General features: G+C 40.2%; 2 protein-coding genes across 2 annotated transcripts in view; one reads left to right on the forward strand and one right to left on the reverse strand.

The window, feature by feature from the left end:
- RABEP1 (rabaptin, RAB GTPase binding effector protein 1) overlaps nt 1-18458 on the forward strand; it is an 80819-nt gene extending 62361 nt beyond the window's left edge. The window contains exons 12-18 of the mRNA XM_090292723.1: nt 3154-3252; nt 7337-7477; nt 10861-11050; nt 11685-11740; nt 14008-14106; nt 14970-15086; nt 15776-18458. Of these exons, the coding sequence (XP_090148849.1) occupies nt 3154-3252; nt 7337-7477; nt 10861-11050; nt 11685-11740; nt 14008-14106; nt 14970-15086; nt 15776-15877 (804 nt within the window). The 3' untranslated portion in view covers nt 15878-18458. The remainder of the gene's footprint in view (nt 1-3153; nt 3253-7336; nt 7478-10860; nt 11051-11684; nt 11741-14007; nt 14107-14969; nt 15087-15775) is intronic.
- A 183-nt stretch (nt 18459-18641) lies between these two features.
- NUP88 (nucleoporin 88) overlaps nt 18642-23482 on the reverse strand; it is a 36258-nt gene continuing 31417 nt past the window's right edge. The window contains exons 10-17 of the mRNA XM_090292722.1: nt 22529-22630; nt 20808-20966; nt 20397-20522; nt 20215-20280; nt 20007-20087; nt 19583-19709; nt 19333-19451; nt 18642-18889 (exon numbers count right to left, since the gene is read on the reverse strand). Of these exons, the coding sequence (XP_090148848.1) occupies nt 18826-18889; nt 19333-19451; nt 19583-19709; nt 20007-20087; nt 20215-20280; nt 20397-20522; nt 20808-20966; nt 22529-22630 (844 nt within the window). The 3' untranslated portion in view covers nt 18642-18825. The remainder of the gene's footprint in view (nt 18890-19332; nt 19452-19582; nt 19710-20006; nt 20088-20214; nt 20281-20396; nt 20523-20807; nt 20967-22528; nt 22631-23482) is intronic.

A 23482-nucleotide genomic window follows, 5' to 3' on the forward strand; every position in this document is an offset into this window, starting at 1 on the left:
GCCACAACTTTAACACACCTTCTTCGGGCGTGGAGTACCGGGTGACTTCCGTTGGGATGACTGGGCCTTCATTTTTCTGGATCATAGCCATAGACCCATGATTCATACCTGGTTGTGACCTTCCAGAGGGAATCTGGTTCATTGGTAGCGGGTTTGAATCAAGTCATTAGCAGCAGCAGCATGATGTTCCTTCTGGTCTGGTAGCAGAACTGTGGGATGAATTTTGCCATGACACATTTCATGCCAAGATCTTGTGTCAGAATCTCAGACAGTAGTTTTTGGAATCCCCAGACCAGCTCCTAGTTCTCCCACTGTCAGTCACCGATCTTTGTTGATTGCAGCCAGTACGCGTTCAATATTCTCAGGTGTTCTGCTTGTTGCAGACCTTCCAGAAGGTGGATCACTTTCTATAGTCTCTCGACCATCTTTGAAGTGTTTGTACCACACTTTTATTTGTGCTGCACTCACTGCATCATCCCTGAAAGCCTTCTGAATCATCCGAAGAGTTAACGTGGAGGAATGTTCAAGCTTAATGTGAAATTTGATGCAGATTCGTTGCTCTACACTCTCATTTAGAATGTGACGGCCACACAGTGCACATTCTCACTCAACAGTGTCTGCTGCCCCCACTGACTAGTACAGTGAAGTCATCATTGTTCATGCATGTGCATTCCAGTCCACTCTCCTTGGCTGCCAGGTTACATCGATGTCACACAAACTGTTCTTGTTATATTAACAATGGCTGGACTTTTTCCGGATGACCTCATATACATAGATTTAAGGGGTCCTTTTTCTAGCTCTCTCCTTTCTGAGATGACCTCTGCTCCTGGTCCTGTGATCAGAAAGACAGGTTTCTCTCCTGTGCTGCTTGCAGCTGTTGAAGCTTTACAGCTGTAGATTAATGTTGGCAAGAAAGTAGAAAAACAACCCAAATAAACAGGAAACTGCACTCCTGTATGAATTGCTTCTTCCCATTTGGCTTCCCTCCCTAAACTGTCTACTTTTGCTTATTTTTTAAGAGTCCTCAGGTAGTTGCTTTTTTGTATTTTATCCACAGTTTTTAGTTGTAGTTAGGGCAGTGAAAGGCCAAATGGGCTCAGTCCGCATTGGACAGCACCAGACATCTCTGTTCTCTCACGTTTTTGGTTACCAGCCCGACCCTTTTCTTTCCACCTTCATACAAGAAAAATACTTTCGCCAGCTATAGAATTCTGAGCACTTAACATTATTTTCTTTCAGCACTTTGAAGGTATTTTTTCATATACCATGATTTATTTCTGTCTTCTACAGTTGAGGGATATAGTACTTGGGTTGTTTCTGGGTTTGGGCTATTGCGAATGAATAATAATTTTTTGACATTCTAGTACGTGTCTTTTGGTGGACATGTGGATTCATTTCTCTTGAGTATATCTATGAGTGAAATCACAGAGTTTTTTTGTAGGCTTATTTCTTGCTCTACTAGCTGTTTCATTGGCTGTTATTCTTTAAATATTTATATATGTTAGACCTTCACATTGCACCTGACTTTTTTAACCTTTCTTTTGTATTTTTTTAAATCTCTATTTTCTTTAGATCTGTGCTCTAATTCACTCATTTTCTCTTCAGTTGGGTTTACTCTGATGAAATCCATTGAATTTTTATTCAGTTATATCCGTTTGGTAATTTTTTATTGTTTTTAGTTCTCTGAAAAATTTTCTTTTAAATCTCTGAACAGATCAGATATAATTTAAAATGCGTCTAATAATTCACATATCTGGATTTATTGTGGTTCTTTTTCTATTATTCATTTTTTATAATTTCCTTTTGTTTTTTTATCATATCATTTTCTAGTGCATTTTTATTTGAGTGCTAGACATTGTATGTGAAAAATTGTTGAAATAATATAAAGGCATTTTCCTTATAAAAGGCAGGCAACTAGTGGTACTGACAATCCTGGATCATCTTAATCCAGTTACAGAAATTGAGATTATAGGAAGTTGTGAAGGTTGTATTATTTTAAATTCCTTCGTTACCCTCAGACGTGGCCTTTGGGGACACAATCTAAAGTGCAGGGTGTTTGCCCTGGCTGGGTGGCTCAGTTGGTTGGAGGATTGTCCTGTGCACCAAAGGGTTGCAGGTTCGATCCCTGGTCAGGGCACATATCTAGGTTGCAGGATTGGTTCTGGATTGGGGTGCGTGCAAAAGACAACCAGTCGATGTTTCTGACTCACGTCTATCTTTTTCTCTCTCTCTCTCCTTCCCCTTCCTCCCTCTCCCTTGAAGAATCAATAAAAACATTTCTTCAGGTGAAGATAAAAAATAAAGTGCAGAAATTTTACCAAGGGGTCCCTTTCCTATCTGAGGGCTCTCAGACACTTCTCAGCCTCTCAGTCTCACGTCTGGTTCATTGGGAATTGGCGTGTTCTTCTAGGAAGAGCTGTGCCAGGTGCTGCGGCCAGCGCTCCAAGTGTCCTCATTCTGGTCCTAGGCTCTGGGATTCTTTTTGCCTTGTTCTCCAATGCCTTCAAGTAGATGTCTTTAATATTTTGGTCTCATTTTCCTAATTTTCAGTAGGAAGGTTGGTTCACATTATCCAAATCACTACTACTGGAAGCAGAATTCTGACAATTTTTAAATGTCTAAACAAATTTATTTTGATTTACTTCGTAATTATGTATGAGTCATCAACTTTCACATAAACCCTTTCTCAGGAACATTAAAACTAATTCAAAGGAGTTTGGAGTTCAGTGATGCTAATCCTCTGTTTATTGCTGTTAGTTAACCATCTTAGAAGATTTCAGCTATTCAGAAAAGATTCATTTATCTTTTAAACTGTGTGTTTTTTTATGGACAGAGTTTCAATTTTTATTAATTTTTTAGCTCCTTTATGATTAATATTCATAACTAGGTCACATAGATCAATATCTGTGTCTAGAGATCCATATAATGCTGTTTGCACATGATCCTGGGGACTTTGGTATTGCTTTGTGTTACCTGAAAGCTTGAGGCTTTGTCCACAGCAGATGCACACCTGTCTGAATGAGTGATGAGTGGGTTACAATGAACTAATAAAACCTAATTCTGTAGCACATTAAGTAAGTAGAGATGGAAGGGTTAGTTTCAGAATAACCGGTCTCCTAACTGTTATTTTCTGTGTTTGCATTTTTTTTTAAGATCTCTGCACTTGTCCTAAGAGCCCAAGCATCTGAGATCTTACTTGAAGAGTTACAGCAGGGGTTTTCCCAAGCAAAGAGGGATGTCCAGGAACAGATGGTAAGTTAACATTTAAAGAAACATTAACTATGTTAAATACAGTCCTTTTTGTTCTATCTTGAAATTGTCTTTGATATGACTTTTATCTCTCAGGTCAAAGTGGTTACTGTTATGTTCTCCAGGGCGTATAGAACATCAGTAATGGACAAGATTATGTAGACGTTATTATGTAAAGACATTATTTCTTTATTACGCTTACCTCCTGACCCCCAAATATTCTAATTTTTCACTTATTTATTTTTCTGATTTGGGAAAACTAAACAGACCACCACTTAATTTTCAGTTCTAAATACTAAAATACTAAATACTAAATACTAAAAATCAAAATCTCTCAAAGCCCTAGGCAGATGCAGCTTATAAGCAGTCATGCTTTCCCTGGGCAGTGAATTTGCCTAAAAAAACCTTGTAATTGTGCATGAGTTATGGATGATAAAACAGGCACCACACTGCTGTGTTGGTGAGGAGCTTAGAGAAGGCCATTGATTTAGAGATGGGTGGGGGTAGGGAGTCTCTTAAAGAAGAGCTGGCTGGGGCCTTCGTGAAATAGTTCTCCAGGGTTGGTCCTCCTCAGTAGTTTGGCTACATCTGCTTATTCTTGCTTTTTTCTCAGAGCTGGGACCCTGCACCTGATGGCCCTTTGTAAATTATAGCGTAGTTGGTTCTGCTGGAATGATCCTACAGAGTTACTGCTTTTATAGCTCTTTCAGGGACGACAAAAACAGCTTCAGCTTATATGGTAGTGGTTTGCTTTTGGTTGGCATTGGATCAGTGTCTGAATAACCGTTTGAGCTGATTCCTAAATACTAGCCCTGGTCTGTTGGGAAGATCTCACCCTGATCATTGACCAGAGAGGGTTTCATGATTTTTCATTAATTAGACAATATTAAATAATAATTGTTGATCTAAAAACCACTGTGTTAAATGCTGACAGAGATTCATCGTGTGAGCCTTTTGACATTCTTCCCTTCCCCCTTGTTTTTTTTTTTTTAATCCTATTTTAAAACCCATTGCCTTTGCCAGCATTTTGGAAAGTTGATTCCTCTTAAAATGTTGCAGGTGACATTGAAGAATTGTTGAAATTACAGTTGAGTACCTTACCATTTTCTTGAAATGACCTTTAAAGTGTTTTATGTTGAGAAAGAAAAATTCAACTTTTAAAAATTCCTTTTTTATTGAATTTATTGAGTTGACGTTGGTTAATAAAATTATATAGGTTTTAAGTGTACGGTTCTATGGTGCATCATCTGTATATTGTGTTGTGTGTTCACTACCCTGGGTCAAGTCTTCTTCCATCCCTGTTTATTCCCCTTTATTTACCCTTTTCTACCCCCCACCCCCATTCCCTCTGGTAATCAGCACACTGAGAAACTCAGTTTCTTATGCTGCTTCAGAGGAAAGTAGCTATGAGAGCATTGGGATCTTAATATTCCCCCGTTTTTATTTTGAAAAATTTCTAACTTATAGAGAGGTTTGAGGAAGGAACACTCATGAAGTCTTTGTGTAGATTTACCAGTTGTTAACATGTTGCCACATTTTTTCATACTTGCAGTTGTTTCTCAGTCTCTTTCATATATATATATATATACACACATATGTATATATATGTATATATGTATATACAGGGTGGGGCAAAAGTAGGTTTGCAGTGATTCCTATGGAAAATAATATAATAATAAGTAATACAAGATTAAATTCTGTTTTGTGTACTCACACCTGTAAACCTACTCTTGCCCTACCCTGTATATTTTTCAGAACAATTTGGAATTAAGTTGTAGACATCATACACTCTTAAATATTTCAATATGTATTTCCTAAGAACAAAAAGTATTGTTCCACATAACTATGATACTGTTATTACAGTTGACCCTTGCGCAGTGTGGGGATTAGGGATGCTGACCCCAGCACAGTTGAAAATCCACATATAACTTTTGACTCTCCCAAAACATAACTACTAATAGCTTACTGTTGACCGGAAGCCTTATCAGTAACATAAACAGTCGATTAAAACATATTTTGTATGTTGTATGTATTACATACTGTATTCTTAAGTTAGAGAGAAGAGAATGTTACTGAGAGAATCATAAGGAAGAGAAGATTCACTTACTGTACTCTACATATTTATTGAAAAAATCTGCATGTAAGCGGACCTGTGCAGTTCAAACCTGTGTTCGTTGTCAACTTACATTCAACTTAAAATGTAACCATAGTCCCCAGAAGTTTTTGATGGTCTTTTAGTGATGGTTTCAATTTTTTTGATTGAAGAACCAGTCAGGTGTCACATATTGTATTTTGTTGTTAGGTCACTTTAGTCTCCTTTAATCTAGAACAGTCACCCACTTTTTTTTTCTTTTATGACATTAATGTTCTTAAGAGTACAGGGCAGTTGCCGTATAGAACACATTTGTCTGATTATTTCTGCAGGATTAGATTCAGGTTGGACATTTTTGCAAGAATACTATGTAGATGCAATGATTCAGTGGGAATTTTATAACATCAAGATGCATGTTAAGGGTGGTTCCATTATTGGCAATGTTAAATTTGATCACTTGGTTAAGGTGGGGAAAAAATAATTTCACCAGTATTGTTACCCACAGCAAACCAACCAAGTGAAGTTCAACATTTCTTTGTAGTTCTTTTTGCCCTTAGAATGAAGGGTTTTTGGTCTGGGTTCTATAGTTACTTGAATATTCTCTCTGTGGTTGTGTTATCTATTTAATAAATGGTTAGCTCCATTTGTTTCTTATTTGTATTACATTTTTGGATTTTTTCTCTTTTAATTAATTTTTTTGAACATGCAATATGGTTCATAAGTCAAAACTAAAACAAAGGTACAAATACTCAGAAGTTTCACTTCCATTCCTTATTTCTTTCACCCTGTTATCCACTCCCATCCATGATCATTTAATTTAATTTTTTATCTTTCTGCTTTTTTTCTTTACAAGCAAATATATACCTGTTATTCTTTCCCTTCTTTCATATCTAAGCGGTAGCGGGATGCTAATATTTGTTGTAAATGGGCTGAAAGTGAGCATAAAGCACAGCTGATTCTCATTTAAAGATAAATAAGAGAGTCGGCAGAATTAACCAGAGTTCCTGCGTGGCCCTGCCTGCCTGCCAGCAGTGCTTTGTCCTTCAGGATCCAGTGACGGCCGTCTCTGGGAAATGTTCTCCCCAGCTTGGGTACCTTTTGTCCTTTTATCACTGCTGTACCCCTCTGTCACAGCACTTGTAGAACAGTTGGTAATGTTTGGTTTACTTGTCTTTTCCTCCACTGTACCATGAGTTTCTTCAGGGCAGCCTGTCTTTTATTCCCCCTGGGCATCAAAACACTGAGCAGAATAGTAGTTGCTAAATAAATATTGGATGAGTGGGTATTCTAAATTTATGTATATGTAAAACAGCAGTTAAGTACTTTTGTAGAATTTTATTTTATATTCAAATGAGTTAGAATAACTTTTATGTTGATACAAATTCATGTGAAGTACTGCAAATTGTTTTATACATCAGCAAGCAGAAGTAGGAGCTTGTCCCAATTTATGAATGAGCTACTCATGGGTCCTGTATTTCCTAAACATATATTCTCTTGGTGACACCTAATATTGGGGGTTCTTAGGCCATTGACAGTGATCCTGAGCTTGAGCATAGGCATATGTAATGAAAATGAAAACACTGCTTTTTGTTTCTCCCTGCTTCCTGCTGAATGTATGCTGCCAGGAAATGGGAGTTGTCTGGGAGTGTGTGCTCTATTTGATGTAAGTCTTAATTGTGTCAGACACTTTCTTCTACCCAGAGAGCACTGTTCCTTCTGTAGTTCACAGGTATGGGGCAAGAGATTCATTACTTTTCAGCTGTCGGTAAAAGCAGTGGAGAATGAACTCAGATAACTTGTTTCATTGCCTGTCTCCCTCAATGTATGTAAAGGCTGTAAGTCAAAAAATCTCTGAGCTGCTAGTTGTGAGTCTGACCAACCTTGATGTACCCTCCATCCTCAGCCCTCATTTGGTTTGGCCTTGTTTCTCTGGTGCAGCTATCAGCAGACAGGATTTAACTTTCTGGCTGTGATTAATATCTGTTTCTATTTTAGGCAGTGCTGATGCAGTCACGGGAACAGGTTTCAGAAGAGCTGGTGAGGTTACAAAAAGATAATGACAGTCTTCAGGGAAAGCATAGCTTGCATGTGTCATTACAGCAAGCAGAAGACTTCATCCTCCCAGACACTATAGAGGTACCTTGTTTTCCATGTGATCAAAAATGTAAACAAGTACGTTTTCTGAAATGGCTATAGATACTTTTTTAAAAACAGGCTTTATTGAGATATAATTAACATACCAAATAATTTACCCATTTAAAATGTGTAATTCAGTGGTTTTTAGTATATTCTCAGATATGTAGCCATCACCACAATCAATTTAGAACATTTTTATCACCTCAGAAAGAAGCTCCTTGCCCTTTATTCCTTCCCCTCACAGGCTTATGCAACTACTAATCTATTAGTGTCTATAGATGGCCCTGTGCTGGACACATGAATGGATTCATACAATTTGTGGTCTTCTGTGACTGGCTTTTTATCACATAGTAGACTGCTTTCAAGGTTCATCCATGTTGTAGCATGTATCAGTCCTTCATTCCTTTTTATGGTGGACTGTTTCGTTATCCATTCGTCTGTTGATGGAATTTGGGTTGTTTCCACTTTGGGACTACATGAATAATGTTGCTGTGAATGTCCATGTGTGGTTTTCATGTGGACATGTGCTTTCATTTCTCTTGGTTATAAATCTAGGAGTAGGATTGCTGAGTCATGTAAGAACTCAGTGTTTAATTATTTAAGGGTTTCTCTACATCCTCACCAACATTTGTCTTACTTTTTGATTATAGCCATCCTAATAGGTGTGAAGTGGTATCTCATTGTGGTTTTGATTTGCTTTTTCCTTATGGCTGATATCGAGCATCTTCTCATGTGTTTATTGGCCCTTTTTATATCTTGGAGAAATACCTATTCATATCCTTCGCTCATTTAAATTATTTTTGAGTTAAAAGAGTTCTTTATATATTCTCCATGTAAGTCCCTTATCAGGTAAATTATTATGTGTAGATATTTTCTCCCATACTGGGGATTGTCTTTTTCACTTGATAGTACCCTTTGAAGCACAAAAGTTAAAAAAAAATTTTTTTATCCTCACCTGAGGACATTTTTTTCCCCATTGTTTTTTAGAGAGAGAGGAAGGAGAGAAAGAGAAAGAAACATTATTGATTGGCTGCCTTCTCATACATGCCCTGACTGGGGATTGAACCCGTAACCTGGATATGTACCCTGACCAGAAAGTGAACCCATGAACTTTCTGGTCTGTGAAATGATGTTCCATCCAACTGAGCTGTGCTGGCCAGTGCAAAAGTTTTTAATTTTGATAAAGTCCAAGTTATGTATAGTGTTATTATATACATAACTTGTCAGTGTTATATCTAATAATCCTTTGCCAAATTAAAGGTCTGTAGGTTATTCTTGCAGGACCAGATTGAGAATAGACCAGAAATTAAGTGTTTGAAGGGATCACCAAGCTGGATTCTTTTGATGTTTGTTTTTCTGTTGAGCATTTAAAAGGATATACCACACTCACCCGTCTTCTGACTTCCAGTAACTTTGAGTCACTCCCATTATTCTGCGGTTGGGTGAGTCTGGGTTGCAAAACCAGAAGTTTCCTGGGGAACGTTCGTAACTACCTCCTAACTTTCTCCAAACATTAGTACTATACATTTTAATATCATTTAACGTTTAAAAAAATATCATCTTAGGCTAAACCCAAGTAAACACTATAGACAGTATAGGCAAAGATGAGATTTCTTAGAGCAGTTTTCAAAACAAAGTAGAAAAGTGTTATTCATAAAATCCTTTTGTTCTTTCATTTTAAAAATTATAATTGTTCAAAATTATTTAAAAACGAAACATTACATAAATTGATAGTTTTATAAGTAACACCTTCTACAATCTGGACTTCATCCTTTTTTCTTTTGTCCTGTATATACACATTAACATCACTAGAACTTTAGGTTTTCATTTTACTCGTTCACAGGAGCTCCGTTGCCTACCCTGCCATTAGCTCCTCGCTTTCCCTCTCATCCCCCTGCGCCCCCAGCTTGTGTGCTCAGCCCAGGTGTTGGTGCCTCCAGAGAGAGCGCCCTCCTTTCCCAACTGGTGGCTGATATCATCGAGGAGAAAGTTCTGAGAACCTGTCTGTTTTTGCATACTACTTAACACCGCTGTTACAATTTTCTCTTTGGCAGGAAAGATTCCTCTCTTCCATGTTCTCTAGAAACTATTTACTCCTAAATTTTAAAAAATCCAAGAAGCCTAGAAGGATGTAAGCAGTCTAGTCTGTAAGCCTTGATTCTTAGACCTACTTCAGCAGTAAATATTACAAAATATTTGTTAGTTTTTTTTTTTCTGCTGTTCTTTAATTTATATACATTTGCTAGTTATCTAAGAATTCCAGTTTTTTTGCTTTAGAATTACTTTGATATAATTGGGAGGACTAAAAAGAAGACAATTAAAATTTAGGGAAGCCCTGACTGGTATGGTTCATTGGGTGTCCTTTTGCAAAGCGAAAGGTTCCTGGTTTGAGTCCCGGTCAGGACACATGCCTGGGGTGTGGGCCTGGTCCCCGGTCGGGGGTGGGTGAGAGGCAGCTGATCAGTATTTCTCTCTCTCTCACATTGATGTTTCTAGCCCGTTCTCCCTTCCTTCCCTTCTCTCTAAAAATAAATAAATAAAATATAATTTTTTAATTTAGGGAAAAATAAGATTTAAGCTGGATTTATTATGGCAAATAGCTGATCACCTTAGAAAAGCCATTCTTTGTCATACTTGCCTCTGGCCTAACATAGTACTTTGCTTGTGGTAGATGTTTAACAAGTGGTTGAATGAAAAAGTAAATAATTTTTATCTGCTTAGAGTTCACAGTTGTTTGTGATTTTGTCTTTTTGGTTTTTATACTCCGATTCTCTTTAAACTTAAGCAATTAATAGTAGAAGCTCCTAAGCTATTCATGGTGAATCCCACATTGTAAGTCACTTAACATTTTTATTTTTCTGCTTATGAAACAATTTTGATGGAGAAATATGTAGTTCATAGTACATACTTTTTGGCTAGAAATGTCTTATTTCTGTAACATGCTGAATGTTAACATGACATTCCTGATACCCATCCCTTGAAGTCCCAAATGGGGTGGAGTTGGAAGTCTTTAATTCTTGAATTGTTTAAAACAATATCTCAGCCCTGGATGGTGTGGCTCAGTTGATTGGAGCATTGTGCTGTAAACTGAAAGGTTGCAGGTTCAGTCCCCAGTCAGGATCATACCTAGGTTGCAGGTCAGTCCCTGTTTGGGGTGCATGTAGGAAGCAACTGATTGATGTTTCTCTTTATATCCCTTCCCTTCTCTCTAAAGGCAAATGAAAAAGTGTGCTCTGGTGAGGATTTAAAAAAAAAAACAAAAAAAAACAAAAACAAACTAGACACATCTGAAATTCCAGTTGCAGAAAGTCTTTAGCCTCTTTTGTTTCTTTTTTTTCCTTTCACCTCCACAAACCGAATAATCATTTGTTTCTTGAATCCAGGAACTCCGAGAGTTGGTGTTAAAATACCGTGAGAACATCATTAATGTGCGGACAGCAGCAGACCACATGGAAGAAAAACTGAAGGCTGAAATACTTTTCCTGAAAGAGCAGATTCAGGCGGAACAGTGTTTAAAAGAGAACCTTGAAGAAACTCTGCAATTAGAAATAGAAAACTGCAAGGAAGAAATAGGTGAAGATAAAAGTGATGTAGTTTAGATTTGGAGGCACTAAATAAAATGTTTTCCTGCTTATAAGAAGTAATACATGGTCATAGAATGTGAAAACAAAAGTATAGGAAAGAGTTAAGTAAGGACTCAGTCCATTTTTCCAGATATTCTGATATACCCAATATTTAGGGGTAAAACAATCAAACAAATAAACAAAAAACCCCCAAACTCAGTCTTTTTAGGAGCTCTAATGGCCTCTCTTTGGCAATTACGAGAAGACAGGAAAGTCTGCACTTGAACCCACACCACTGGGGAATGTGACTAGATAGGTGGCATGTGCGTGCAGAACTTTGATGGCTTAACAGACTCCTGTGGGGAACATCTCTCCCCACATCCCAGGGTTAGATGTGGGTATCTGATGTAGAGGAGTTTACGATAATAGTATGCAGTCATGTAGACTACCTTTATCTGAGCTTATTATGCTGATTGATTGGGGATAATTTTGAGAAAAGGGTGTTGGTTTTTCCCCCATGTTCAGTATGTAGGTAACTTCTTTCAGTATATGAGATAGAACTTATGGTAGGAAAGGGGGAGTGGTAAGAAGAGGATTTAAATTCACAATAATAAATGCTAACACTTCTCTTTTTTTCCTTCTAGCTTCCACTTCTAGCTTAAAAGCTGAATTAGAAAGAATAAAAGTAGAAAAAGGACAGGTGAGTTTCATGAGTTTCAAATTAATTCCATCAGCAACCTGTAGTTATTTATTGAATCCTACTGTGTTAGACCCAAGGAATAAAATATAGTTTCAACATATCCCTGCCTTCAAGGAACTTCTGTCTAGTGGGAAGAGGGAGTGATGGTAATAGAGACCATTATTGAGAGTCTGCTCTGTGTCAGGCCACGTGTTGACTAGAGGGAGGTACACAGGGAAGACTGGGATGTGACAGCAGCTTGGAGTTTCCACTGCGGTTGGAAGGCGGGGAAGGAAGGCATGGTCATGACATGATATATACTTAAACCTACAGTAGAAAGATGTACAAAATCTTTTATACATAGGAGATGATGTTTCCTAGCTGGCTTAGAGTCCTCAACACAACCCCACTCAATTCTTTGGCCACATTGTTGTTTGACTCAGTGACCTTGGCCTTCCCCACAACATTCCTTCACACACTCTTGGCTGTGCCAAGCCCCACCTGGGACATCTCTCTCCAGTCCCATATTCCCTGACCCCAGTTTACCATCCTTCTAGTACTTACTCCCACAGGTCCAACTATCTATGAGGACCGCATCAGACCTTCAGTTCCCTGAACTTTTCCTTTTCTTCCTGTTTGGGTGACTTCTTCACGGCTTTGCTTTCTTTCCTTCTTAGCTGCATCTTCTGTGGCTTTCTTCAGCTAGTCTCCCACCAGCACCTGCAGGTCCCATGACTTCTTGTCCTACTGCTGTCCAGCTCTGGAGTAATGCTGGTGTGCACCTGCTCTGCCTCTGCCTCGGGAGTGAGTCCCACTGCACACTCTTGCCGTCAGTTCGGCCTCAAGTGTTAGTCAGCCTTTCATTTGTCCTTAGTTGTCTCCCTTTCGTCCCTCACAGTGACTGTGTCAGAGAGCACTCACCTCACCCCTCACTCAGATTCCTGGCCCCTTGATTACTTTTTTTTTTTAATTTTAATTTTTTAAGTGAACAGGACAATCATATTTTAAAAATACGTTATTTTTAGAGAGAGGGGAAGGGGAGAGACAGAGGGAGAGAAACATGATGTGTGAGAGAAACAGCATTCGGTGGCCTCTCACACGCCCCCAGCAACCCAGGCACATGCCCTGACTGGGAATTGAACCAGTGACCTTTCGGTCCACAGGCCGGTGCTCAGCGCACTGAGCCACACCAGCCAGGGCTGGCCCCTCACTTCCTTGTTCTCTTACTTTTCTTCCCAGCCTTCTTGCTTGTTTCTTCAGAGAAAACGACCTGTTTTTGACCAGTCTTATGTCGCTGCATTTGTGCTTTGAATGGCTCCCTCACACCTTCTGCAGACACTCTCTCTCTCTCTGCCCCTCAGTCATGGGCCTTGAACACCTTACCTTGTTATTTGTCTTCTCCGTTACATGTGTGTTTCCTGCTAAGAGGAGAAAAGTTTCTCTTTGGATTACATTTCTCAAGTTACCAATCTTTCTTCTTCCTTTTATAGCCCAGGTTTTTGAAAGAGCCCTCTCCACTGCCTGGCCTCCCCGTCACTCCTCAGCCGTGCAGTCTGGCAGCGGCAGAACCTACCTAGCAGCACTCTGCGTCCCGTCCTTTCCCACGTCTTCTCACCTGACTTCCTGTTGCAGCCTGACTTCTTTCACTGCCTCCAAAATGTATCCCATTCCAGTTCATCTTCATAATAAACCAAGATGGTCTTTAAAAATTATAAATGATGTCCCAGGCTGCTATAAAACCCTCCAGTGGTTCCCTTTATCTCCAGGACCAAGTCCTTATTCCTTAGCCTCCAAGGCCCCAGCACTGTGCTGTAGCTCAGCAGAAACTCACTAGTTTCTGGACATTTTTATTTAATGTCATCCATTCCTTCCTTTTGGAGTATCTCTCTCCACCTTCTCCCCGTATCACTCCCTTTCTTCCCATGTAAAATTTTTCATCTCTTAAGGGTCAAATGTCATCTCTCCAAGGAAGCCCTTCCCAACTTCTCTGGCAGAATTAAATGTTTCTTCCTCCATGTTCACATATCAGAATTATTTATTACATGTTAGTCTCTCCTGATTTCTCTGTCCCCAGGCCTTCGAACATAGTACGTGCCTAATAAATGTTTAGTGAGACAAATAGATCTTGAAGAATAAATAGAAGATTCACAGAAACCAAAGGGTGAGAAGAGCAACACAGGCAAAGCCTGAGAACCTGGGCACCATCTCCAGGCCACAGGCTCCTCCGGGCAGTGTGCTGTGAGCTGCGGGGAGTCCGTGAGCTTCAGCTTTTCCTTCTTATTTCACAGTTGGAGTCCACATTGAGAGAGAAGTCTCAACAGCTTGAGAGCCTTCAGGAAATGAAAATCACTTTGGAAGAACAGTTAAAAAAAGAGACTACTGCTAAGGTGATATTTTTGTTGGTAATTTCATAAAAACAGTGCTAAGAATGTAGAATTATTTTTCCTATTCAAAAGTATATATTGCTGCTTTAAATGGTGTCACCTTTTGCAAGTTATGAAGACTGCTTGCAGAAAGAAAATGAAATGAATTGAATTAGTTGGGTCAGATCTGCACACTGCCAGCCCCGGGCCTGTGTCACGGGCCTCACGGCCCTTCACGCACTGGGGCCGGAAGGGCCATGAAGCAAACTTGGCCCCGCCTGTAGTCAGACACGCTGCTTCCGAAGTGTCATCCATTTGGCTTGTCACATACTGCGTTGAACCATATAGACTGCCTAAACAGTGATGATTCCGGTTAGAATAGAAGTGATGATGTTAATTGCAGGCAAGGTTATCTAGACACAGTGTCTGTGTGTCAGACCTCTTAAGTGCAGAAACACTGTGCACTCAGTATTTGATAGTCCTGTTTGTAGAAATGCCGCTGCAGGGTCCTGCTGAAGTGGAGATGGCGGGGTACATTCGCTCAGAACTTCCATGTGCTTGACTATTTTCGTTGTCAGAGGAGGTCTCCAAAGTTTCTGTCCCTTTTGCTCTTGTAGCTACTGACCTTAGCGGCTGCTTTTTGATGGTTAACCACTGTCACCAGGCTGCTGGGGGTGAGGGGTGACTGTGTGCCTGCAGTATGTGTGTGCGGCACTTCAGTCCATTTTTTATTCTGGCTTTCATGATGGTTTCATTTCAGGGACCTAGAGCAAGTAGCTTAGGCAACTTGATACTCACCTTTACGACCACCAGCTCCTAGATTTCCTAAGCAGTTCTGACCCATGGCTCTTTGGCATTAATCCTCATTTAAAACTTGTATTTTTTAGGTTACTATTGAACAACTAATGTTTGAAGAGAAGAACAAAGCTCAGAGGTTACAGACAGAACTAGATGTCAGTGAACAAGTTCAGAGAGATTTTGTAAAGCTTTCTCAGACCCTTCAGGTGAGGCATTTGGGAAACTCGGAGCACCAAGCCAGGGGTCTTGGTAACCAAAACTTGCCAGTCCTTGACTTGGCCACTGACAGTAGCTAGAGGATTAGACTATGGCTGCCCCTGTCCCAGCCCGAACAGCTGCCTGGTCATCCAAGCCAAAAACCGGGGTGTACTTTCCCTCTCTACCTTGTGGGTCCTTAAGAGTCAAGTATAAAGTTCTTAGCATACCATGGAAGACCCTTCCCAACCAGGCCTATGCCTACTTTTTTCCACTTCCCTGCCTTACATTTTGTATTTTATGTTCTGGTGCATTTTAACTCCTTGTGGCTCCTTGCCCACAGCACGGTAGTCCCCCTGTTAAGCATCGCGGTCTCACCACCCCCACTCTTTTCAAGGCCTAGCTTAGCTTTGTCCTCCCCACAGAACCCTGTGCTGCCTTGGCTCTCCATGAATGCCTCAGCAACATTTAGCATATTGTGCTGAAGTTCTCTAAGTGCCCCCCGCCCAACCCCCCCCAAAGAACCGTGCGTTCTCCGGAGTCAGGGGCTGGGTCTCATTCACCTCCATAGTCCTAGCACCTTACACTGGATCTGTTACACAGCAGCTTTAAGGAATTGCTCCATCTCAGCTAAAACAAAGTAAACTCAGAAAATTAAGCAGGAGCCATGTGCACTTAGCTCACTGTATTGTTTCTCCAGGTGCAGTTAGAGCGGATCCGGCAAGCAGACTCCTTGGAGAGAGTCCGGGCAATTCTGAATGACACCAAACTGACAGACATTAACCAGCTCCCTGAGACATGACACTGTCATAGCAGGACTCTGGCCTGCACTTTGGGGTTTTAACTCATCTTTAGAGCAACATTAATTATTTAACTCTAAACTAAAGAAGAAGTCACAAAAAAAGGACTGGAGAAATGTTTATTTCTAGTGGGAGAAGACTGCAGCACAGGAGGAGCACACAGCCAGGCTAATTTGCAGCAAAAAGACCTTTCAAATGGGAACACTAACAAGACTCCAGCAGGTGTAGGTCAGATTTGGTGATGGAGAAAGTGCTGTTTCCTTGCCTGTTTATCCAACATTTCCTTGCCCTAAATCACCATCCCAATAGTGTTTGGAATTATGTTTCCTGTTTATAGATATTGGAAATAATTTTTTTCTGTTGTCTAGAGTACATCAGTAACAGTATTCAGCTAGCGAGACACGTGTAGTATGCTGTATGAATATTTTATATTAAAATATGAAGTTTGAGAGCAGGCCATTGGCTAGTGACTGTATTTCCTAGCTCAGTACTTTTTTTTTTTTTTTAACTATTTTAATTGTGTTGAAGGACCTTAAATGCTACTGAAACTTGCCCGAGAACCATAAGATGTGGCAAACAAAACCAATTCAAGAACTGAAATAATTATGAGAATTTGAAAACTTGGCTGGGCTATATGTAATGGAAATGGAAGTTAAAGGAAAAGCACAAGAAACTGTTCGATGCACTTTTCCTGCTACCTGGATGAATTTCATGGGCCCACAGGTACCAGGGTCAAGCTCAACTAGTACCAGCTACTCTTTTGAAAACTTCATTTTAGTTATTAGATCAGTGGGGGGAAAATAACAAAATGAGCTGTCTGACAACATCTGATATAAATTTATAAATCTGCTGCTTATTTTCAACTCAGATCAAGGGGCCTGAGTACTCTGTTTCTAAAGTGTTAAATACAAAAATGGTGATAACTGTGTTTGACAGATAACTATTTTGTATCTTTCTTTTATAATTTAGACCTAGAGAGTGATGATGCATACGAAGTTGGGGAAAACCCGGTTAGTACGTTCATCGTTGGGAAATATGCTTTGTCATTTCTGTGAGGTTAGGTTCCTTTCCTGTGTGGAGAAAGCGTCAGTGAACAGGCTGCTTTGGCTGTGGCCGTAGGAAGTGCTGCGGGAAGCACAAAGGGTTCCAGTTGGTGGTTCACCTGCTGCCGGGAGCCCAGGGGAGCCTACACTGTTTAATTCATGATACACATGGTTCAAAAGTAAAGTTGTTTTTAAATAATTTTTGTGATTGGTATCATGTAACAGCAGAGTACTTGAAAGAACCTTATGGTAATTAAGTGGATTAAGTAGATTGTTTGGCTTATTGAAAGCCACCATCAATTTACAGTTCAGAGTGAACGGCCTTGTTATAAATGAAGTGATTATGGACTAGCCCTAAAGATCTTTGCTCCTCTCTTCCGTGGGACAAGATAAGGACTACATGCCTCATTCCTTGGGTGGTTGTTGTAGTCTTGCATTCATGATCTTGATTTTAAAAGTAAATATTAATAATGGAAATAGTGCTATATAGGCCTGGCATGCATGAAACATTATTTTAATTGGTTTAAAGTCCCTTCATATAAAGTGCTACTTGGTTTAGGTAAAGGAAACATATCCTCATGAAGTTACAGGGAATTTATTACTTCCAAAATACAATCAGTTTAAATTATATTACGTGTAAGACTAGTCCCTTGGATAAGCCCTGAGCTAATTTGTTCAGAATATTAAAACTGGTACTATAACCACGAAGGTAATTCATAATCTTCCTGAATCTAATTATCTATACCTCCCAGGGAACGGCTCTGCTGAGACACCTTGCAGATGTTTGCCTTCGTAAGGTGGTGCTTGGGCCAGTAAGATCATCATCAGGGAACCACTGGTGGTCTCTGCCGTGGCAGATGCAAACTGTTGGAATGCACTTTGTTGAGAAAGATATCCTGGAAGAACCCAGACTAGGACTCTAGGTTTTGTTAACAATCTGTTTCTGGTGTGAAACAAACATTGTGCCACTATCCTGGTAGAAAACACTTTAAACTGGGTTTTCTGTATAAATAGAAAACTGATTTAGAAGGTTGGGTTTAGCCTGTCTGGACAAAAGGAAAGATCAGTTGAGTTTCACAATGTTCCTGTGCTTGTACTCAGTCTGTATGTTTTTCTCACGCATGTCTAACTTGATTTACCTCCTACCTATAACCTACCTGAACACGTGGCTTTTAATTGGCAGGCACTTGGCCATTTCTAGGCAGATACAATATTACCTTTCAGAACTCATGGGCAAGTATAAAAAGGTTACCTAAAATAAAGCAGAGAACAAAACCATATACTGCATAGGAAATTATTTGTTTCTTTCTCCTTTTGAGGTCCTACACTTGTACCTTATCCTCAGTAACACGGATCGGGGCAGTGCACAGCCAGACCGGCTCTGAAAGGTAATGCTGCCTGCTGAAGTGAGCCAGCTGCGGCCTTGCAGTTGTGGGTCCTGGGCTCGGCTCTAAGCAGATTTCACATGTAACCGTTTGTTAACTGTACTGAAGGTGTGTCTTTAAGAAGGAAGTGTTCAAATTAAAGCTGCTGCCTAGTATACTGTGTGGCCTTTTCCTTTGAATCCAAAAGTCTTGTCCATCTTCGGAGTCATATTTCTAGTGCTGGTACTTTAACATGCAGCTGTTAATTGTGATTCTGTTCAACTATGGAGAAAACTCAGGGTTCATGGAAAGTCTCAGGCTTTTTAAAAAAGACAAAAACTATATATAAAGCATATTCCAATTTTTAAATAAAAGCATTTTATTCAATGATTATAAAACAAGTAAAGTATAAAAAATGAGGAACAACCACACCAAAGCTCAGCCAAATGCCTCTTTATAAAGTAGATAATACTGTTTGTTTTACAGTATGAGCTCAAGCCTTCACTTGTGTGAACTTCAGGTGAGAATCTGCTCCTGGTGGTGTCAGAAGTTTACATGATTTCGGATATCGTTAATTTGCTTCACCATTTCTCTTATGTGTTCACCCCTGTAAAATCATAAAGTCACTCACTTTTGGGAATACAACAAATAAGTCATTAATACTGATTCTTAAGAATTTAAACTAGTTAGTAATGTTGAAATTAAAAGTGCTTTGCTAAAATTAACTTAAGGTTTCAGGTAGATGATAACAGTGTTTACTACTCATTCAAGGCTAATGGTGGCCAACAGTATTGCAACTGCTGGGAATATTTTTTAACATACTCACTGGGGACTACCTTGGTCAACAAAATCTTTTTATAATAAAACCATCATTTTTGATCTACCACACTCATCTCTTAAGTCCTCATCTATCATTGGCTCCTATTCTAGTAATTACTTGACATGCAAATGCCAAGTAATCTGATCTGGGCAGATAAAGGTTGATCTTGGCATCTCTGCTGCAAAGGAAAGGCTGCTTGGTAACGACAGCTGACAGGAAGTATTACTCACTCCTCCTTCAGAACGGACTGAATGCACTTGCGCTGGTGGGCACTGAGCGTGATGGTGGGTTTTTGAGGACTCGGTACCTTTTCCATCTTCCGCTGCTGATAGTCTTTTTTCATAGTAACCTGAAATATCAAAACAGAACACAGATATTTTAGCTATGGTTTGCTACACATTTTCACAGTATCATTTTACATTTTGCAAAATTTCTGCAGAACAAACACAAGCACGGTTAGCCACCTGCATCCATTCCTACCTGTTTGATGGCGTTGCCCAAATGTCGAAGTTGATCAGGTATCAGCTGCAACTCCTTCTTCATGTCTCTCTCACTGTCGGAGAGAACTGGCAGTTGGGAATGGAAACTGTGAAGTACTTTTTTCATCCTTTAGAAAAGGCAAGGAAACATCTCAGCTTAAATCTCTGCTACTTAGGGAAAGAAACAATGATAACTAAAGCTCTTAATTCATGGTGTGTGAAGGAGGCCCCACAGGATGGTTTGGGGAAGCGCCATGGGCCGTCTCCTACATCTCAGAAGATAGGCAGGGGAGTCACTTCACTGCTGTGGGCCTAGGAGGATGTGCTCGGGGCCTGTTTTTGAAGTACTCGGCTGTCAACACCTGAGAACTTCACAGCACTTGTAGTGCCTGAGCAGGGAACTTAATGTTCTACAACCCACTGACCTGTTCATGATATCTTCTTGTTTTTCCTTGGCTTCCTCATATTTGTCAGCTAAGCGTTCAGCCATTTCCCGTAGACTTTTTCTAATGGCGTAAAAAAAACGACTCTTAGGGTCCACCTTGATGATGAAGCCAGCTAATGTGGTCTAGCATTAGGGTAAGATAACAGTTCCAGTCTTACCAAATTTTTTCATCTTGTTTTGGCACTTACCTTTCCTCTCGACAATAATTGAGATCTTCTAGTTGTTTCTTTTTTTGGTCACATAGTAATTTGACCCTTCAAAAGCAAAAAAAAAAAAAAGAAAGAAATTTAAGTGGAAGCCAGGCCTAGGCCATTACACATGGTCAGCTACCAGCTAGAAGCTGATGGCTTGTGAGTAAAGACCGTCGTACCTCCGCTGAATCTCCTCCTTCGCCAGGTCCTGTTTAAGGATGTACTGTTCTCTGAACACCTGGGTGGCTCTGCTGATGAGCTGCAGACATTCTTCAGGAGGAGGGGCTGCATCCTTTTCAGATGATCTTTTAAAAGAACTTTCTACCATTACTTTCCTTAGCTTAATAAAACGACTAAAAATAGACTCAAGTCACAGCTGCTTTTTTCCTTTTTTATACTTCATGCTTATCATTCTCTAGTGCCCCTATATTCTATTCACTAGCTGATTAAATATGCCCTATATTTCTTCTAACTCCAACATAGTAGAAAGTATGTAAAATGAAGTAAATAGCTGAGGACAGAAAGGATGCACAATTATTGGGAAAACAGAAAGGAACCAATTCTTAAAACCTATAACCCAAATTCCATACTTCAAAAACGATGGATTTGCAACACTGCGTTGCAAAATGCTTCTTATATGCTTTTCAAAAGAATCCGGGGTTTCAGCTAGAATTCGGAGGGGAGACTCTGCTACTTCAACATCTTCTTGGGTACAAAGCAGGGGAGGAGACGCTGGATGGACTGTGCTTCTGCAAATTAAAATAAAACAAAACCTACCATGGAGTCATTTACTGTATTATAGGAAAGGATAGGCCACGTTAGTCCACATTATAAAGTGTTACTTCTGGAAGAGTACAGAATGCATGTTTTCTTCCTTGAAGATAGCTCTTTGGGAAACTACCCCCTTATTCTACCAATCCTACCATTTGTCAAAGCATCTTGGACTCTGTCACTCCAAATTCTTTTTGTGAAGATCAAAGCAGCACAAAAATATACTTATGGGCTCCTTTTTTAAGGCCTTGAGAGCCAGTTATAAGCCAGAGTCACAAACATAATGGAATCATTCATTTCCTAGGTATAGTTTGGATTTGATCAAAACCAATATTCACCAAGAACCACTGTAAACACTGTATTTCTATATAACTAGATTTCTAAAAATTACATTCACTCAAATATTACAAATATTCATAGTGGCAATTCCAGAAAGCTGGAAAGAATGCAAACTTGAATAGCATGGTAAGTGACTTTGAATGCAACAATAACCTGGAATTTGTTGAACACTAATGTTACATTATAGACAACTATTTCAGGGAGCTAGCAGAAAGTTTCCCTTTGGGATTCACGTTTTTATTCTGGAGTAACCTTGTGGAAATGAGTGTTTAAAATATGCTTGAGGCAAAAGGCAAAAAGGAATTTTTTTCAGTAATTTTATTGCCTTTGTTTAGTCTTTATAGAGTTTTAAGTCCCTTTCAGTATAAGGAATACAAAATTGATAGTGAATTATTTTCCTTTCCAGACAGTATGGCTTGTCAGTCTTCAAAGCACACAGGAGTTCCTTAAAGGATAGTAAATTAATGGCAGTATGTCAAACTGTGTGAGTATCTAGAAGCACATGCTTTGCAATGACACCAGGAGACAGGGTGCGGTGAGGTGAGGGTTGGGGGCGGGGGAGCATCTAGTGTTCAACACTGGTGGCTTGTTAGGGACTCCTAGTCCTGCATTTATCAAACTCAGAGTAACATTCCAGGGCTGTTGAAAAGAGAAATGGTGCTTAAAGCTTAATATGAGTTCCTTAAGAAAGAGTTCTAGAGTACAAATTCTATGACGTCCCTCTGAAGCTGGCAGAAGGGAGAAACTGAAGCGTGAGTATAGACTTTGGAGTCAGAAAGCCGTGTATTTGCAGCCTAGCTCGATGGAATACTTCAGTATCTACTGAACCTCTTGAGCCGTTTCCTTTCACAAGATGGGCTTAACGGTGTTGGCCTTACAGGGTTGCTCTGCTTACAGGGGCCAATGCAGGGAACTGCTGCTTTACTTCTGAGCCTGGCACGTCGTCAGAGCATGATAATCATTATATATAATTCTTATTAATGGAGTTCAGTATTTTAGTATTCTTCCCACACTTTGAAGTAAAGCTCTTAACTCTCAGCCAAAGAAGAGACTAGAAACCGTGCCTACAATAGATCCTAGCTACCTTTCCAACCCTCAGGTCAGAAGCCAAAGCGGAGTCCAAGTATCTTCAAGCGGCAGTTTCCCAGCCTAGATTTTGCAGAATTAACAAGGCGTGTGGGGAATACAAAACGGTACGCACAGTAAAGGCCTGGTGAGGCATTCGTAGGTGCTGGTGATGCAGACCATCGTAGGCCCCAGGATGTCAGGGACGATCCAGAATCCTTGAATGGGAGCTGGCTGCCTGGAGAAACACACAGGCCCCGTTAAGTTATACAACAGCAAATGCAATGGACCCAAAGTGACGGCCTGGCTGAGGGTCGTCACCTTCCCAGGCCTGGGCTATCAGCTGCCAGGGACGTGCTGTTAGTGCAGTAACCTCAAAGGGGCAGACTTGGGGACCTATGCTACTTACAGCTTTGATTGGTTTCAAACAAGCTGTCATTTCACAGTGTAGAGGCCACCCAACCCAGGGACCCACAACCGTGTGGGGCTCCCCGTGGTCTTAGCAGTTACCACGATACAGTGACGTTCATGCTTTACCTGCCTGCCCCCAGCTTGCCCAGAGACCCCAGCTCCCTTGTATGCCCAGCCCAGAGCCCAGCCCGGATTAGGTGCTCAGAAACTGTTCACCAAGTAGAACTCTGACATAGATGTTGGGGTGCATTGGATTTTTAATGAGCGATACGCCACAGGACTTAATTTACAGAGCACAGCTTGCATCTCCCCCTTAATCTTGGTTCTTACTACATTGAAGAAACTGAAAACCGTGGACCTCAGAGAGGAAGTCTTTCCTGCCAGCGCGCTGCTAGCCCTGCCTCCCCCGCAGCACATTCCCGCCCCAGACTGACGATGCCATCACCTGTCACCTCTTCTGAGGACTGCTCTGTCAACTGTCGTTTCAAAATCTTCCTACTGTCTACTTACCCTCAGCTTATAAACATGCTCACATCTTTCACTCAAAATACTCCACTATAATTTCAAGCTCCCCTTCTCTTTAAAATCATCAGTTTTTAAGTTGTAACCTGTGAGAGGGGTGGTGGTAAGGGGGAGCCTGGGAGGCTGAAAGTTTTAATCTTCTGTTCGCAGTGTGAAA

The sequence above is a fragment of the Furipterus horrens genome, unplaced genomic scaffold (genome assembly GCF_987537825.1).
Source record: "Furipterus horrens unplaced genomic scaffold, mFurHor1.1.pri manual_scaffold_11, whole genome shotgun sequence".
NCBI classification, from domain to species: Eukaryota; Metazoa; Chordata; class Mammalia; order Chiroptera; family Furipteridae; genus Furipterus; species Furipterus horrens.